The sequence below is a fragment of the Nymphaea colorata genome, chromosome 9 (assembly GCF_008831285.2).
Source record: "Nymphaea colorata isolate Beijing-Zhang1983 chromosome 9, ASM883128v2, whole genome shotgun sequence".
NCBI lineage: Eukaryota > Viridiplantae > Streptophyta > Magnoliopsida > Nymphaeales > Nymphaeaceae > Nymphaea > Nymphaea colorata.
In genome coordinates this window covers 25,007,240-25,026,573 of record NC_045146.1, presented here as the reverse complement: position 1 = coordinate 25,026,573, position 19,334 = coordinate 25,007,240, and the positions used below count along the sequence as shown (strand labels likewise).

General features: G+C 38.8%; 2 protein-coding genes across 5 annotated transcripts; one reads left to right on the top strand and one right to left on the bottom strand.

The window, feature by feature from the left end:
- Positions 1-4,662: 4,662 nt before the first annotated feature.
- On the top strand, positions 4,663-13,031 carry LOC116261340 (uncharacterized). Of its 3 annotated transcripts, none has more exons than XM_050079679.1 (5): positions 4,663-4,745; positions 5,010-5,078; positions 8,427-8,554; positions 11,131-11,232; positions 12,018-12,593. In XM_050079679.1, the coding sequence occupies exons 1-4, from the start codon at positions 4,687-4,689 to the stop codon at positions 11,229-11,231; spliced, it is 357 nt and encodes a 118-aa protein (XP_049935636.1). In that variant the 5' UTR covers positions 4,663-4,686; the 3' UTR covers position 11,232; positions 12,018-12,593. The 3 variants fall into 3 exon arrangements, 2 of the variants coding, with proteins under 2 accessions (XP_049935636.1, XP_049935637.1); XM_050079680.1 differs by lacking the exon at positions 12,018-12,593 and adding an exon at positions 11,327-11,359; XR_004174260.2 differs by lacking the exons at positions 4,663-4,745; positions 5,010-5,078; positions 8,427-8,554 and adding an exon at positions 12,723-13,031 and having other exon boundaries at positions 8,574-11,232; positions 12,018-12,133.
- Positions 13,032-14,742: 1,711 nt separating this feature from the next.
- On the bottom strand, positions 14,743-18,361 carry LOC116260025 (nicotinamidase 1). 2 transcript variants are annotated; one of them, XM_031638086.2, is made up of 6 exons: positions 17,890-18,361; positions 17,487-17,786; positions 16,865-17,048; positions 16,516-16,649; positions 16,215-16,400; positions 14,743-15,119 (listed from the first exon to the last, which is right to left on the bottom strand). In XM_031638086.2, the coding sequence occupies exons 2-6, from the start codon at positions 17,625-17,627 to the stop codon at positions 15,048-15,050; spliced, it is 717 nt and encodes a 238-aa protein (XP_031493946.1). In that variant the 5' UTR covers positions 17,628-17,786; positions 17,890-18,361; the 3' UTR covers positions 14,743-15,047. The 2 variants fall into 2 exon arrangements, with proteins under 2 accessions (XP_031493946.1, XP_031493947.1); XM_031638087.2 differs by lacking the exon at positions 17,890-18,361 and having other exon boundaries at positions 17,487-17,882.
- Positions 18,362-19,334: the final 973 nt, after the last annotated feature.

The following is a 19,334-nucleotide window of genomic DNA, read 5'->3' as shown; positions in this document are numbered from 1 at the left end:
GCCCAGGGGATTTTATCTTTGCAGTGCTGTCCTTGGTTATAGTGGCGATATTCGGAGCAATTATTGAAGAGATTTTCGCATTTCTGGTCCCTGTACTTTCGGGAATTTATTGAACTGCCCTGTCTTATAGGGTTGGAAAAAAAAAATCACTTTTAATTACACTATATGCAACCTTTCTACACTTGTGTAAGAGGCCCAGTTATGACAGCCGAGACGAATAAGGCAACGAAATCCGTGTCTTAATACACCTTTTGGCACAATTTGGTATAAACAAAGGGTAACATTTAAGACATCTAAATATATTAGAAATCGTTATCAGAATCATACTTGATTGCAAGAAAAGATTATAAAGATAGAGTTGCATCCATAACTGGTTGTCTAACTTCTTAAATGTTAGTAAGATAACCTGAATTGTTGTCATATTGTGTAGTCGATCGATGATGATGAATTGGTTTGTTGCAGGTACCACGTTTTTGCCCTTCACTCTCAGAATTTGATGGTTAACCAGAAGCGTCGGCTAACGAAGGCTGAACCCAAACCATTTTGTGGGCCCCTTACAAAAAGGTTGGTCTGGAAAACTACTGTGTAAAACTAACTAATATAAGGTGGAGTTTCCAATATCTACACAATTTAGGATTGTTTTAGAATGTCTTTAGTAGATAAGGATGACTGCGTGGCAGAAGTCACCATCACGGCCGTGCTTAATGGGTCATGGTGACGCCAGTTTCAACCTTTTGCGTTGAATTAATTGACCAAATTATCCTCCACCGAAGCTTCTCTTCACTTCCTTGAGATGAAACAAGAAGATACACGATCTTCCCTGTTAACTAGTGTCTTTTAGGGCTCAAACAGATATAATTAGCTGAGAATGTCGTATAAGAAACCACATTTTAGTTTGTTTTTCAGTAATTACTTGACGTTATATTTAGCACAATTTGGGATTCAAATGAACCAAGGTTCATTTTTGGTTAATGAGTGGAAACTTGGTTATGGTTTTGACAATACTAGAACCATTGCATGTGTTTATTATCGCGCAAGATTTTGTATGCATTTCGGCTGATACAAGCCAATAGATGCCCGATATTAATAAGAGAAAACTGCAATCGATCATGATGTTGATTCTGATACACACAGCGGCTATAGCTGGATATAGAAGGGACAGCGTCGTTCATGTACCACTGCTCTCAGAATTAGAACTTCCCCTTTTTCTGATCTCGGGCTAGAGGAGCCTTCACCACGTCGCTGTCACCCTTTTCCCGCATGCCTGCGTACACGTCGCCCTGGCAGGATCACGAGAGCAGGAATGTGAGAAGGAGCATCGTCTCCATATTCTCCAACAGCTATCGGAAAGGAAAAGTTGGTTGCCCCTGTAGAGGGTTTTCTTCCAACCAGAGTGACATGGGGAGTACGACAGAGGAGGGTGTAATGCGCAAATGGAAAAAGAGCTAAAAAGACAAAAAGATAAGCATCTCACCGTCATATCTTCTTCCGCCGCACCGTCTGATTTTCCGGTGCCCTCTGCTCCCTGCAAATCTGGCTCGCTATGACACGACGACCCTCCTGAGACGGAAAAACAACCAATGGATCGCTATGGCTGAAGAAAATAATTGGGGCTCTCTAGAGCACGAGAGAGTCTGCATGGTGAGAGGATACCGCTCTCCGACGTGTGCAGACAATCCCATCTCACAAAGATTTTTGGCTGGTCGTGGCTACCAGAAGTCGAACCTGGTTATACGACGCCATCTTGATCACCACGTGTCCGCAGCAACCAGGAATAGACCTTGTGAAAAGAAGCAAAGAGAAGGGACATGGTATCAACTTTTACGGCATTAACACCAAGCACGAATGGGAAGGAATGGTTCGAAATGATCAGACACAGATTGATCCAGGGTTTCAGAAGAAAAGGAGTTCGAGCATTGGCCTGAATTCGGGGCCGTCTTCACAACTTAGAAACACGCATAAGCTAAAGTTAGGTTTGCATCGGTAGAGAGATGCTGTCTTATTCCGATCAATTCTTCTTGTTCTCGATCAAGTTCTTCTTGGTTCAGTGTTTTTTAAGTTTCTGATATCGATTATGAGTTACTTCCAAGCAAAATACATACTGTATGAGATGTCAAGATCGAGGTAGCCTGACTTCAATCTCCTGCAAGAAAGAAGAAGATCATCAGAATTTAGCAACTCCAAAGAAGCGGATAAAGAAGCGCGAATCAAGAAACAAAAAGAACTGGCAGAAAACGCCATGGTACAATCAGGAAAAAGGAAACTGTTTATGAAAAATTGGTAGAAGAACGCCTTCTTTTCGCGATAGGAAAATTCAGGCTCCTTCAAACAAAAAGAACTGGCAGAAAACGCCATGGTACAATCAGGAAAAAGGAAACTGATTATGAAAAATTGGTAGAAGAACGCCTTCTTTTCGCGATAGGAAAATTCAGGCTCCTTCAAACAAAAAGAACTGGCAGAAAACTCCATGGTACAATCAGGAAAAAGGAAACTGATTATGAAAAATTGGTAGAAGAACGCCTTCTTTTCGCGATAGGAAAATTCAGGTTCCTCAAAAGAAGGAAAGAAGACGTAGAACAAGAACTCCATCGTAATGTGCACGACGAAAACTCTTTGCCCTCTGCCTTGTTATCTCGCAAACCTTTTCCTTGACAAATTGGTAACGAAGGAACCTTTAATTTGAGAATTTTGCACGAAGGAGAAACACGAGACATCATAATGTTGCGAAAATGGAAAATTTTCGCGAACTTTGCAAACAATCGTTCTTTCGGCAAAATATGCACCCAAGTTTTCATTTCACTGGAAAACTTTCTGATATATCGACCAATGGACCCCTAAACAATTACTACTACAGTTCTTTGAATGTTTGAATCATCATCTTTAAGCAACAGAAAGAACCTAAAGGCCCGAGAAAATTAAATGACCAGCTATTGACGACACCAAGACCAGTGACCTTTCTGAGACGGTGGGAGAGTGGGGCAATTAGTGGACAAGAAAGAGAAAATTCTCCCTTGCTAATGAAGGTATGGCATACCAATGCCCTTTCTTCCTCTGTTGCTCTTTGTGAGAGCGAGAGAGAGGAGAGGCGATTCCCAGAGATTGAATGGCGAGTGAGAGGGAGAAAGATGGGCTTTGTGATAATAAAAAACCAAAAAGATGAGTTCCTTTCACTCTTATGAGCGAGACAAATGATCATTTTGCCATAAAAAATAATTGAATAAGGTAGACCAAATAAAGCTCCTAACAGTTAAGAAGTATGCTAGGATTTAAAGGAAAACTTCCAAACTACAGAGGAAATTTTGTCAACTAAATTGAAATTGATGTTCATTTTGCATCTATTAATTTGTTAAAATAGTATACACGACTGATTTGAGAACAATAAAAATGAAAAAACTACCCTGGACAGCTTCATATATAAGTAGCTACAGCGATAGCGAAAAAGAGTTGAATGGAGATCAAGAACATGAAGTGAACATTGACGGCCCTTGCTTGATTGAAGGCTAATTTTTTAGTATGTACTGGTTCATACACAAATTTCATTGTACTTCAAAAAATACTCAAGGGAATCAAGGAGAAGGTCGAGCGAGTTCTGGTCTGATGCTATTGATGCATCTAGGTCTTTTTCTTTTCGATGATCCGTTCGTTTTTTTTTATCGTTAAAATGACAATAACTAAAATATAAACCTTCACGTTTCTTGATAACCATGCCATAAGAATTGTGATCTCGTTAACTATGCGGAAAGTATTAGAAAGATACTAGCTTTTCATACAAAGGGTAATGATTAAACTGATTTTTTTTTTGTTCAACACGATGATAATAATTAAGTCAGGTGATAACTCTTCGCAATTGATATTATTTATTTGATTGCTTTCAGCCACGACAATTTCACAATGAAAAAGCCTAACCACAATTTTTTTTTATTACGATTAAGGTTTTTTTTTATTACAATTAAGGGATGGTCGCTTTGTCTCCAATTTAGGAAGTCATGGTTACGTGGCGAAACGGTCTCCCATGTGGCCAACGCTTTCCATTTCGTGACTTTCTTTTTCAAACTGGTTTCCAAATGTTAATGAGTTCAAAACTTTCAACGCAGACGCCCTTTCTGTCCTTCTATTGTGCTAGCAACCTCTGTCTCGCTGTGTTCCGTCTCCCTTCCACCGTCCGTCCAGCAGCCGCCACCTTGTCTGCAGAAGCGACCATCCAGAAAGGTACTCTCTCTCTCACTCTCTCTCGTGTTCTTCTTGGTTTAGCTAATCGCTGCAACTGCAACAGCATGCATACTGTTTCTCATGACCAACTCAATCAGTCCTGACACTGATTCCAGGGCTTCTATCTCTCTCTCTCTCTTTTTCTTTCTCTGAGTAGGCTGATTTTTTTTTTTTGGTTATTTCCTCGTTTTGGGGCTTGTTCAGGTTTCGCTTCAAGGATTCACAAGCAGCTTGCAGGCCTTGGTTTTAGCTTTTTTCTTACCTTGTCGGTACTGTTCCTCAAAATTTTTCTCAGCACCCTCGTCTCACATCGAACTTGAAAGGCAAGATTTCTAGCCATAGGTGTTGCTTTTATATTGTCAATTTCACTGCAGTATCGTCAATGAGTTGGTTGTGTGTTTTTACTCTGAAATGCTTGTATTTTCTGAAGCTTACTAGTGGTATTCTTTTACAGATCTCTGGAAAATAATCAGTCGAATGGTTCCAGGCACAATTTGGGGGAACAGAACTTATGGTTCCAAGGATCGGCTCATAGTGTATGTTTTCAATTTTTTTGTTGTTTTTCACTTCTTTTCATTTATGTTCTGTCTTTTTTTTTTTTGAGCTTTTTTGTTGGCATAATGTCACGCCCCTCTTATTGCTCCATAGTCCATATGATGTTTTATTTTGTCTTCAAGTCGGTAGGTTAAATTAAATTTATCTCCAGTAACACTGGTCATAGACCTGTTAGTTGAGCGGACAAAATTTTCGTATGGTTGTTTCTTGTTCTACATGTAATTTAGTTTATTTGTTTATTACAGAGATTTGCATAATAACCTTCTATCGGATATTTCCAGTATTCTGAACCCTCCCACCAATGTGAGTTTAAGGTGAGTTGTCCATTCAACTTGTCATCACTTTAGTATGTGCAGATGTGTGTGTGTGTGTGTATTTATAGGTGGCTACCAAATGGCTTTTTACATGCTTTGCTTTGATATATCACCTAATGAATAAAGACAGCAGCAAGAAAACTAAGTATGAGGATTGCATGCATGGAAGGAAAGATCTGTACCATCATCGCTTTGACGCATCTGTATTTGTAGATAAGATTCCAAGGCAAGAATGCACCCCGTGGATGAAATTACACACTTGAAAGAAGGTAGCAAGAGCTGAATGAGCTCAATTAGAGCACCTCAAGAGCACATCATAAAAATAATTAGTTTTCTTGATATTGAAGCTTAGAAGAAGCATATTTCAGTAATGGGAAAATATACATACATATGTGTACACAAGAGATTTGTATGCTGGCTGTCGGATGGCTAAAATTGATTTTTTAGCAGCAATATTTAACACATGGCAGTATATATATATATATATATATATATATATATATATATATATATATATATATATTGTCTGGAAAACAAGTTAAACCAGTTTCATCATAGGACTACCTTATGATCCTCCAAAGTGAGAACAAAAAGGTTTTTTGGGGAAAGGGGGGGGGGATGAAAAAAGCACGTTGAAAACGAGACTGGCTGAATCCATTCCTTACACATATAGATATAGTTTCTGGAATATGCGGACTTTTCATGGACCATCTGATGAATTTCATTGATGGCTCATCAGGTGCCATGAGAAGTTGCTTTGTCAAAATATAAGTTGTCATTCACTTTCTTGCAAAACTGACTTAATACCTTGTGAATAATCAAGAAGTCTTTCAGGTGAGTAATGGACAACCTCTGTGCTCTTTGTAATTACTCAGTCCCCATATTTTGTGAACTGTACATAGCCATGTATATGGTGCACATTTTTGCATGGCCATGAATCCATGTAATGCATTCATTTACAATTTTCACAACAGCATGAAGACCTGATAAACAGAAATGAACGTAGTTATCTTACTTGTAACTGTGCACTTTCTTTGAAAAAAAAAAAATCAGTTTGTCGTTTTTGGTTTTCCTCTTTCCTTTTTCCTTTCATCTGACTAGGTGACTTACCTAGGTTTCCCCTATCCCTTTTGTCTACATTGGTAGAAATAGAATGATGCCAACATTATTCTTGACATGACAGGTATCATGAGTTAATGTAGATTAGTTTTCTTCAATATTAGTAACTGACATAACTAGAAAGTTATTTTTGTTTCTTCGTGGTCAGATTAAATTTTATTTGCTGAATTGCTTTAAAAAAAAATGTCAAAGAAAGAAGGAAAATTGGTAAATACTACTTATCTAGTTGGTCTCGTGAACCTGAAATTTTGACTTTGCTGGCCTGTGGTATATAGCTTTGAATAGTGTTCTCTCCTGCCCCTTTTTTTGTTTTCCATGGGTAAATTGCTTTTCTACTGAGGATCAAAATTACAGCAATCTTAAGCCATTTTAAGTGCACAAATGTGATTTTTCTAACCCTTTAGAATGATATACTTGTAAAAAATTACTGCAGTTAGGGGAGCTTGATAATTTTGGCTGTTTACCTAGTACAAGATCTGATTATCCAATTAAAGTGCACACCTAAGAAGCACACACAAAGAAACATATAGATTTACTTTGTTCACTTCTTGAGAACCATGGATAGGAGATTCAACTAGGGGTGAACAACGAGCCGAGTAACTCGAACTCGGCTCGTTAAAGCTCGGCTCGAACTCGAGTTCGAGCCAGCTTTTCTACTCAATGAGTTGAGAACGAGTTGCTGGTTCAACTCGTTTATTTATTGAGTCGAGTTCGAGTTTGTTTATCAAGTTCGATTAACACAACTCGGCTCGTTAGCTCGAGTAACTTTGCTCTTCTTTTTTTTCTCTCGCTTTCTCCTTCCATCGATGCTGCGTCCCTTTCCCATTTTTCTCTCTCTCTCTCTCTCTTCACTGGCTTTCTTTTGATTCTGATGAACTCTCACTGCCACCAGCCACCGATTCTCTATCCTTCAAAGGCTACTGCATAATGCTAAGGTACTCTCTCTTGTTTTGCCCAAGTCTCTCCCTCTACCCTTCCCTTCTCTCGCTCCCTCTCTGATCTCACACTCTCCCTCTTTTTACCTCCCTCTCCGATTTTTCCTCCCTCTCCGATCTCACATTCTAGATTGGGCAAAGGTTTTGCCCAAGCGATGGTATTTGGAACCCTTGATTACGCCCAAGCCTCTCCCTCTACTCTCCCCTTCTCTCGCTCCCTCTCTGATCTCACATTCTCGATTGGGCAAAGGTTTTGCCCACGAGGGTTTCTGGAACCCTTGATTGTGCAGAGGCAAAGTTTTTGCCCAAGTAAAGGTTTTTGAAACCTTGATTGGGCAGAGACAAAGGTTTTGCCCAAAGCGAGTGAGTGAAACCCTCAACTCACTCCCTCGCTTGGGCAGGTGATGGTTTTAGAAACCCTCACTTGAAACCCTTGTCTTGGGTGAGGGTTCCTCGCTTAGTGGGCAAGGGCTTTCGAAACCCTTCTCATGGATTTTGGTGGGGAAGAAGCAGGTGACACCGACGGCAGTGGTTGAGCAAGGGGGTTACGGCAGTGGTTGAGCAAGGGGAAGCGAGGAAGAAAAAGCAGAGAAACGAGTTTGTCAAGCCTTCGAGTCGAGCTTGAGCTCAACAAATTCTGTCGAGTTGAGCTGAAAATGCATCGGTCGAGTTATTTTCGAGCTCGAGCCGAGCTCGAGCTCGAAGTTTCATTAGCCGAGCCGAGCTCGAGCTGGGTGAACTCGGGCTCGACTCGGCTCGTGTTCACCCCTAGATTCAACGTACTGGGAGAAGCTTAGCTTATCTAGCAATCACATGCAACTCTCTTTTTTCCACTGATTTCATGTCTACATCTCTAGACAAAAGTTTTTTAACTTTGACATAGTTTATGGTTCTGAGGTCATTTAGCTGCGAGTTATGATTTGTCCAATCTAGTGATGCCACTCAAATACCGTGTTATGGATCATTTCATTATTCGTGGCTGAGGGACTGTTATAAAAAAATTGAGCTTTTGTTGCTTGTCTATGCAAGGGTGTTATGAATCATTATGCTCTCAGTGACTAAGGGTTGTTATAAAAAAATTGAGCTTTTTGTTGCTTGTCTATGCATGGGAAATTTGTATAAATGATGTCCTTGCTTCTTCCTGTATGATTCTTATGACTTCTTCATAGAAGTCATCATTTTGGTAGGGCAATTAAGCAAGAACCTTTTGATTACATTGTGTTTACTTTTCAATTTGCAGGAACATTTAATATACAATATGTCTTATTGGATTGCATTTGTTTGAATTGTTCAGGCTACAAGGAATCCTTTGTGTTCAAGTGCCAACCAGCTCAAGGTCACACAATTTTGTGGACCCCATCCTAATGATAATGTGGAATCTTCTAGAGGTCACACAATTCCACAAATGTTTGTCCAGTCCAGGCATGTCCAACTCAAAATTTCTATGAATATGTTTTGTCATCACTTGTTCCATGTTCCTGTGCTACTCCTATTAATGTTGTACATAGTTTAAAAAGCCCTAGCATCTCTATGTTTCTGCCATATGTTTCATGCTTTTATAATTATCTCATGTCTGGCCTTGATTTGGATCTTGATGTCATGCTGGCATCAATTGCTGGTCTACTTGTCGTTTCTTCCCTCATTGAACAAAGCATACTAAAGAGTACAGTAAAATTAACAGAAGATAAGTACCCTTGTTTCTGTTCATGCATTTGCATGTGTAAATGGTTTTCTAGTGTTAAGGACTTAAAGCTGCACATAATTAGTTTGACTTGGAGATGTTTCCTTTGTTCCTTTTCAGTGCTAAAAAATGAGTTGATTGTAGAAGCATTAGCTTTGGTTATTCACATGTAAGCCGATTAGTGGGTCAAGGTGTAATTTGATTTAAGTTCCATATTGGAAACTAATTAGTTGGTTATCAACAACAACATTGTGATTCTTGGAGTCATTTAGGGCATTGGATTTTTGTATCATGAAAATGAGACCTTAGCTTACGATGCCTCCTTTTTTAGCTACTAATGTTTTATCCCTCTTTTTGAACTTTTAGTGGTTTTGATAGAAGAACTTAACCCAAACCATTTGTGAAAGTTTCAATCAATTGAAGTCTCAACTTTATGGGAACTCATCACCCTTAAACTAACCTTTTGTATAGAAGAACCTACTTTGATGAGAGAATTGGTGAAGTTCGATTTTTTAACCAGCCAAGTTTTACAGTCATCCATCTCTTTAGGGAGTATAGTTCCTTTCTCCTGGTGATATACCATTTGATGTCAAGAACTTTTGTAAAAGAGAAACTTTTCAGTTTTGCTTAAAAACATTTTGAAAGTGTTTTCTCACACAATGATGTGCCTTGCTTTATTTTTAGTACCTTTACAAGTGGAAGGTGGAATTCAAGTTTTTGTTGTCCATCAATGGAAGAGGAAAATTGAAAAGATCATGGACATGAGTAGTGAAGAAAAATCCTATGAAGTTGAGAAAGTCAAGATTAGGAAATGCTATTGACTCTGGCGATCAAGTGTCTGCAAGGATTTAGCAGGAAAATATCTTGAGGGAGAAGCCAAAATGCTCTGTAAGATCTTGGCAGGTAGTAAAATGAGAGTTGAGAGATGGGCTCGAGGCTTGTGTAGTCGTTCCTCTGAATCAATAATCGAGAGTACCGGGTAGGCATAAAGGTGATTTATGTCTACTTCGCGAAGATAATGACTTACGAACTTTTGTCTCGTTGAAAACCCGTAAGGTGAAGCGGGTTTGACATGTGACAAAACTACACATAACCACTAAAGCAGTGGGACTTCGTAGTAGCCTTTGGGGTGGTGAGGTATTCCCTCAAAGGTGAAGGTCGGCCTAAAAAAAATTATCAAAAACAAGAAAAAAAAATCAAAAGGCAAAAAGCCAAATGCAAAAGAAAAAAAATGAAGATAAAACAAGAAAAAAAAAAGCAAAAGGTACCTGCCAAGAGATAAATGACATGAAGGCTGAACTCGCAAGAATTGAATGTGACAATCTTTCATGGATGTACGATTTTGGGGTCAATAACTGCTCCTTTTTTTTATTATCTAGGATGCCGAGGATGATTCCTTTATGTTCATATTCTGGAAGTTGAAAGACATTCCCTCTAGAGATTTGACAACATTGATGCGAGATAAAACCTAATGCTTGTATGGTACTATAGGTAAATTAAGGTTATATTATTTGCACAACACGAGCACTCAAGCTTATGAGTTGAATTGATCATTTTTGAACTATTTCAAAATTCAAAATAAAAACTTGACGTCTCTTGTATGTTTTCAGGCTTCCTAGGCATAGGAGGAACTAACCAATCCCTCTTTGGTCTTGAAAATGTTTGCCCATTTCATTACCGAATTGCTAGTCCTTCCATGAAATAGATGAAACCCCTCGAACCTAGTCGAACCTAGTCCAACCATGCTGAGTGTGATGAATTATCTATCATTTCCTTTTGTCTTCGGAGAGGTAAACCATTTGGGACAAGTGATTAAAGCTAAGTCATTAGTCTGATGCATAACCCAAACTTAGGTTATTTCTTTTCAAGCACTAGGTGATATTTTTGAAAAGTTCTATCGAAGTTGCATACTTGTATGTCCTTGGCTTCACCTAATCTTGTTTTTCGAGTTGTATAAATTTCATTTGTTTCATCTTTATTTTTAGTTTCATTGTAGCTGTAGTTAATATCTTTTATGTAGTATAGTTTTGTCATAAAAGGATCAGCCGAGGCCTCTAATTTCTGGCTCCACCTATTTCCTTATCCATCCATTTTTACGTCATCAATGAAGGGCTTGAATTTTTTTTTATTCCTCTAGCACTTGGGTGGTCCCTTTATTTTAATTTATATGTGATTGGACATGATCCTAAATTGTGTGCTGGTTGTCTTTTATTTCCAAGAGGCCTCTACTTAGTGGAGGCTTGGTTTCTCATTTTGCATTTGAGAGTGACTACATAAATTTTGTATGAGGTGAATGGTTCCAACCTGGTGTATTTAGATGATGCAGCTACATCTCAAAAGCCATATGCTGTTTTGGATGTTCTCCGTGATTATGTGAGGGCTACAGCTCGAATGTTCACCCCGATATTCATTACTTAAGGTATCCCAACATAACGCCCCATACTTACCCTTCTCTCTCTCTCTCTCTCCCTCCATTGTCTTCATTGCTTGTGCACTCACATTCATGTTCACAGTTGGACTCCCACAATGATGCACTCTTCAGTTTCCATTGCCCTCTTTGCAAAGGAAGCAAGAAAAGAAAAATTCCTATGTTTTTGTATATCAAGAAAGGAAAAAAAGATAAAGGTAGTTCATTGGGTGCATGATAAATCATTTGATTTAATCTTTTTTCAATAATTTTGTATTGTGCATTAATTCATTGTTTTATTATTTGTGTATTTGAAAAGACCCTAGAACGTCAGTGTTGCCTGTCTTTTTTCATTGTCTCTAGCAGCAGCAGTCCAACCCATGTAAGTGATTAATGTCCTATACACTCATTCATGTTAATAATTTTCTATAATAAATATGTTGCAAGTGAAATCATTGGCTAATATTGTTGAGCCTATCTTGTCTATGTCAGGTGTAGTGGGCTACGTCGAGAATATAATCAGGGTCTCTATTAGATCTCAACAACCTGGAATATCTGCAACATCCCTAATTGTGCCTTATATAATCAGGCTATATCTGCCACATCCCTAATTGTGCCTTATATAATCAGGCTGATAAAGCATCTATATAAGCATATTGTGTCATTATTTATTGAAGTTCTGTATATGTTGACAGACAACCATTGATTGCAGCATGAACTTAAACTGGAGTCTTCATCTCTTTCCATGGAAACAAATATGGATTGTGTTCAATAATTTTGTGGTGTTTGTGGATCAGGTCACTGAGTCATCCATTACCCTCTGACAACCATGACAGGTCAACCACTACTATGGCCATCCATCTAGAATCTGCCATATAGCATCTGATGGAACAGACCCACACGCAATGGTGCGGTTAGTATCTCTCTTTTGCATGCCCTACAATGCTAGCTCTGCTGTCAATTTTTTTGGATTTTTCAAAATGATTATCAGTGTGACTACCTGCATCCTCAGGAATAGATGCACGAATTTGTACTTCTTGCAAAGCTCTTAGGTTTTTCTATTGTGTCGATTATATTCAGATATATTTTATGTGCATTATGGACAAATTTGTGACCCTCTAACTGAAGCTGCTTTTTGCTTTTAAGTTCATTCATATTGATGCATGTAGTTCTGCATAGTGGGCAGTAGACTATTGCTACTTATTTCTGCCGGTATTCCTCAAACTGAAGCAGCTTTGTGCTTTTAAGTTCATTCATATTGATGCATAGTGGGCACTAGACTTGCTACTTATTTCTGCCGGTGTTCTTTTTTTTTTCTTTTTCATGTACTTAACACAATGCTTTGTTCAATGCTCAAGTTGTTGATTGGTTGGCTGGAGGGTTATGGATTAGCCCCATTTATTACTTTCTTGTTTTGTTTGTTTATCATTGTTCACACATAAAGTTACTGTTGTTTTCCTTTTCAGCAATGTTATGCTTATAAATTTTTTGTGGTTTGTCAGTTCCTGTTCCTGTTAACTCAGTGCAAAAGCCACCGATGCTTATGATTTGGCAAGGAAGAAAATATCAGTTTCCATTAATGGTTCAAAACCTAAAGAAATTGTATTCACAATAAATGCCATGGAGGCCATCAATCTGGTAGCATATTCTTTGGGAACTTGCCAACCTAAAAGCTGGAGATGACGTCATGCCTCGTTCCTTACGTTCACTTGCAAATTCTTCTGTTGATACATGCAATAACTTGAATTGTAGATGCCAACCACTTGGGGAGTGGTAGGAAGAGGTAAATTTACAAACCGTCTGAATCAAGTGTGGTCCTTTTTCATTTGCTCTAACAACGTCGTGGAGACTCAGGCTACTGTGAAAGTAAACTCCATGTAGGGCACATGTGGGAATAAGGGAATAAGATTCAATGTGAGGTCGTTTGTGGGATAAGCTGAAATTTCACTTCGGTTGGACAAAATTTCAGATCTTTTCCACTTGGATCCGATTCTTACGGCCTTGAACTTCTCCGATGCGGAGATAACGTGGGCAATCTGGCACAAACAAGTCGCCGCGCTCCCCCTCCTTCTCTTTATCTAAATAACAAACCGCCCATTAGCAGAAGTTCATTCAATCCGCTGTTGAGTTCCTTTGTCCAGTTTAGGCATGTCCAAGTCAAAATTTCTATAAACATGATCTGTCATCACTAGTTCCATGTTTCTGTTTAAGTTTGATATCGTTGAAAAAGCCCTAGCATCTTTATGTTTCAGCCATATGTTTCATGCTTTTATATTTATCTCATGTCTTGGTGCGATTAGAACTAGGGGGTGCATAGGTAGAACTAAGGACGGAGTGCCGAGACACCCGCTGAACGGAACCAAGATCCAGAGGTGGTTTTCGTCACGGGAGTGCGGAGACACCCATTCTTGCTGAGTCCATAATTTTGCGCACTTCTGAAACGTCTTTTGACAGAAGAATTGTAATTGAGAATTCCATTGTCAACCAACCGCTGAACTGAACAAGATCCAGCGGTTTTCGTAAGGGGAGTGCGGAGACACCCGTTCTTGCTGTGTCCATAATTTTACGCACTTCTGAAACGTCTTTTGACAGAATAATTGTTACCTTTTTTACAGAAGAATTGTTACCTTCATCAGGTGGGACACGTTGAGGCTTTCAACCTTTGAATAGAAGAGAGTCAGAAGTTCATTCAATCCACAGTTGAGTTTCTTGGTCTTAAATATAATTGAAATTAGAACTTTAGATGATTGAGCGTTTAGGATTACAAAGTTATTGCTTTTTTCCTTTCCGGAAAAATTAAACTCGCCAATCAAGAAGGTGAACAAGGCTGCAATGTCGCAGCGACCATCAAGGACGCCATCATCACAACCTGGTAGTACTGCATTTCTGCTCTGCATTAGGATGGAACAGATCAGGAAAAAAAATATTGGATGAGGCATTACTGAGGTATGGTTGGCATGGAACCTCCATGGCAACAACTTGTGTGTGTCACAGAGTCAAAGGAAGGTTATAATTGGATGATACCAACCATTTGGCAGTGGCATTTGTGGATGCAGGCTTCTTCCTGAGTAGTCCCCGGATAAAAAGGGGCAAGGGGCATCACTGGCTTGAAGGGTTTTATAAAAATTAGTGGACAAGACCTACACTTCAGTTGGATCAGGTATTCTTGGAAATTCTTTGGTGTTGCTTGTGAGACAAAATGTGCGACCCTAATGGCCAAAGCCTTTCCAATAAACTATATCTTTGGATTCACCTGATATTGTTAGGTTTTTATCTGACAATTTTGGGTCAAAAGAAATTATATTTAAATGTGCATCGAGTAAAATGAAGGGCTTCAATCCCTGGAAACTAGGCATTTGTAAAAGTCATCTAGAGCTGTAGCACTTGCAAAAATTCTTTGGATGGGAGAAGAATTGTCGTACAAGTGAAAGGCAGTAGTTGCTTCCTTGAAATGGGGACTGAAGGACAAAAATCTTTGCAAAGAGGATCACGTTTCTGAGTTCCTTGTTCCTAAGAAAAGACTGATCTAATTGAAAATAGAGCATTAGAGATGTTCGTGATTGGGCGCTTATGCTTACAAAGTTATTGTTTTTTGGCCTTTTAGGAAAATTAAGCTTGCCAATCATGAAGGTGAACAAGGGTACAAATGTCGCAGGGACCATTGTACAAGTTTAGTTTCGATTGCTGCAAACATTTCCCTTATGCTCTTCACTCTTTCTCACTTTAGGTATGCTTCGGGGAAATTGCCAACACAGAGAAGCTACAAGCCACTTAACATTTTAATATATCTATAGGTTACAACAGGTGGTGGAACCATCTTTCAACCTTTACTCCACTTTCCGCACGATTTTTGCTCCCCTTCCTTGTGCTATATAGAGGCCCACATGATGCATGGTTTCCTACAATGTAAACAGATGAGTGTTTCAGCTGCAACTAAGATTATTCAATAGCACAGTCGAAAAATTGCAGCAGAGTGAAAAAACAACTGCGCATCAAAAGAAGATTTGAATTGATATCTTAAAAGAAAAGGAGATATTTATCTGGGAAGAAAAGTATATTTCTCTCTGTATTTGAGATTGAAACATAAATATGCTAGTAACGGTTGATGAACATTCCCCGGTGAGCAAAATACCACGAAGGGATATGATGGTTTTTAACTTCCACTGAATGACGACATTTAGACTATATAAGATGTACAATCTTTCAGTAGCCCACAAGATCTTTACAGGGTTAGGACATCCAAATGTGCTTTAAAAATAGGCGACTTGACAACTCATCTTCTTGGATTTTTCACAGGAATTCATTATGAAAAAAATGTCTACAAATATAGAATAGTAAAAGTGAGGCTTCCGAAATGGCAATACAGAATTGAGATTATAAGACCTAAATTAAACAGCCTAATGGAGCCAAAAGATTGTTGGCCAACAGGATGATCTCAGAAAGATTTTTAGCATCACCAGTTCATGATATTGTCTGTCTTGCTCTTGACTGTAAGAGAATACTAACATTCCCCTGCTGGAATGTTATAACTTTAAGTTGTAAATATGCCACCTTGTAAGAACTTAGTACATGGCAATTCTTGCCTCTGCTATTTCTCTAGAGATCTCTACAACATCACAATAATAAAGAAAGGATGATGACTTGGCATTGTTTGTGAGAGCCAAGGTGCTCACACTGATATGTTGAAGCTAACTTTAATGTTGTCCCTTCAAAGCATAACAGATATTTTAGTTTACATCTAGTACCAAGTATTACAACATATAAGGGTCGTTTGTTTTCTAATTATCTATTGTATATCATTGTGAAGATCCTTAAGGCAGTTTCTCTATTGGTTGGTAATCTTTTTCCATTTTCATGTAGCCAGCAGGCGTAATCATGAAGACACGGATTATCAGTGGGTTCAACCTTTTTCCATTGACAGAATAAGGGTGTAGAGTAATCTTCAAATTTCCCTATTAACAAATGAAAGGAAAAATGCGAGTACAAGTACCTACCTGAGGATGGGAAATAGCTCCCTTAATATCTTTAGCAACACAAGCAGGAAGATCATAAGTTGCACATCCCTTTGAGTAAACAAAAACATCTTCCAATGGAGATAGCCAACCTCGATTTCTCGCAGATAAGGTGGTAGCAACAAAGTCCAAGACACATATATCTGTACATATCCCTAGCACCAAAATCTGTGGCACAATTTCAAATACTGATTTTCAATAGAAGGTAGAATTAACGAAGGTTATACAACTTCTTTTGGAGACTAATGGCAAGAAAGTGATCTTTTTCATGGGCAAGACTTACAGAATGAATCTCCTTGCTTTTCACCCAATTAATGAATACGTTGGAACCATCCTCAACCATAGAGCCGATAAAACCATCAATACAGCCTTTGCGTCTAATTGTCGCATTTGCGTCATTTTCCAGCCACTGCAAAGCTAAAATTGACCAAACTGGCATGTAAATAATTCCTCCTCGGGACGTGTCGATCCTTTGGAACATTGAAACTCAGAATGGAAGCATCTGTGGTCGAACTATTGTTGTTAACCGAACAAAATTGCACGGACAGGTAACAAGTCAAACAATAAAAGAGTTTCCTTCTAAAGGGAGGAAAGTATAGGTTGTGAGTGTTAAGTAGAGAGAAAGAGGGTACCAGGAACCAGATTTTCTTCTCCTGTTCCAATGATACAATGGGGAGGATAAGGTGGCTCGGGCTTATCAGGATAATGGGTGTCCAGAAAAGCAAGTATTGGCCATTTTCTCTCGCTGAAGAACCTAGCAAGCTTGACAGATTCATCCACCATAAGCGAGATTTGATCATTGGCAGTCAATGGGGCCTGGGAACAGATATTCAGCAAAAATATCAGTTATAACTATCTAATTTTGAGAACAGATTAAACAAATTGGCAAGCCAAGAAAGTGAAAACCAAATTTAACTCTAAAACAAGAACATCTAAAAGGTCATAACTGCGACTAATCTTTATCTTATTGCTGTTTGGCTTTACTCAATAAATCATATTGACAAGTAAATAGAAACGTAAAGTCAACACCAAGTCGATTTCGGACATGAAATTGGAAAGAACTGTAGAAACAAAAGAAATCGAAAGCAAAATAACAAGAAAACAATTGAAGAGAACGAGAAAAAAGCATTCCAGAAAAACTTAAAGATTCGTTATATTACGTAACCCAAATATAATCGAACAAGGGTGGGTGGGGGGAGAGGATCTTAACATGCAAAATGCAGAGACAGAAAAAGATTGAGAGAGATTCACAACCAGATTCCCGGCTCCAGGAGTGCAAAATCCATTGACGAGATCAACCAAAACGAGCCCGAACCTCCTGTCTGCTTCGAGCACCAAAGTCTCCTCATGTAAGGGCAAATCCACCCGCAACAGATCCACAGCTGTCGCTTCCATCTTGTTCCCCGTCGCGATATCACAGTTGAGAGAGAGGGAGGGAGAGAGAGAGAGGTTCTTCAAGTTCAGAGGAACGCCCGGTCAAGAGCTGGGCACCATGGCTTCCGATCCTTCTAGGCTGGCGGCTCCGGATCAAGTCAAATCTGTCACCTTCAGAATCTGCCAACCCCCACCAAATAGAGAAAGCGAGAGTGAGATAGGAGAAGGAAGAACTGAGAAGGAGTCCCCAGTCACCGGGCGCGCATTTGGACAAAATCTTTACCTTCGATTCCGGAAAGTCGAAGAGTTGTCTTCTAAGAAGCTTTTGGCGTGAGCGGCGTTTCTCTAGGTTTTCAAGTCAAAATTCATTCTTCCAAAACCCTGTGTTTACTGTTTTTTCCTTTGTTCAACCCTGCTCGTCTAGGCTGGAGATCAATGAGTTGAGTCCGAGCTTGAATCTAACTGAATCCTTCAGTTCAAACAACTAATGCGTCTCCACCATGAACAAGATAAGTTTTGTAATTGAATTAAATATGAAATATAAAATCAAGAACACGAGAAGCTTATCTGTAATTGAGTTAAACATGAAAATAAAATCAAAATGCAGAAGAACTACAAATGAGAAGAAATAACAAGAGCAGCATGAAGCCAGAACTTGGATGAAAGTTCCACGACAAATCAGACAGCGATAGGACAAGATAGACTTCCCTCCCTCCGACCAGAGTACTTACTACAGTCGCTCTCTCCTCTATCTGCAATTTTACGTAATTCCATGAAGGTGGGTTTCACTTCTCCACCCGTTGTTTAAAGAGTTAGGATGTTTTTGGATGGATAAAAATTAAAAAAATTTATTAAAAAATAATTATAACTATAAAGTTATAGTCATGAGACATAAGATCCATGGGTTTTGAATTCTGAAAATCAAGGAAATCGAACACCAAATTGTCAACCACCCTCCCAAAGTCTACGGTAGTTGGATGCATTAAAAAAAGACCATTAAGTGCTCGAAATATCTTGATATTTTTCGGTCTACTTGGCCATGTATAGATGATAGTCGTGGTCATTGATTCTGTATTCTACAGTTCAAATATTCATGGACGCAATAATATTTTGCAAAAAAATAATGTACGATATTTACATACTATATTCTACTGGTCCAAAAAATGCAGCCGAAGGTTTTTCTGCTACTACTAAACATGAATAGAAGAACTACTCGGCCTTTGGCTTTTCGTGAGGACTTTTGATGAAGTAGAAAAGATTCCACTAGATACACCATTTTTGTATTGAACAAACAAACTATTCTCTTCGGTTCCATAAATTGCAAAGCACCTCTGATTTGGACTTGGCACAAATGGAATCTATGCAAAGATCTTAATATTGAGAGAGGCTCAAGAGTGCACACATGATCATAGGAGTAGATGTAGATTTCTTTATCAAAAAGTTAACTAGGTTGTTACTATGGTATGGTATCGGAGCCTATATCAACACTCAACACTAGCACTAAGAATAGTCACATTTTGATTCATGTGTTGGTTCTTAAAACAATAACATAACCTTCTTTGCTACGTGTTTAGAAAATATTGATTTCCTCCCTTTTATAGAAGACAAAACTAAATGGCTTAAATAGGATAGGGTTTCAATTGGGACATGGATCCAGACCCACCAAACACATGCGAATTTAGGGAAGTCGATTTTCTTTAGTCCGATCTACTGAAAAATTTGGATTCA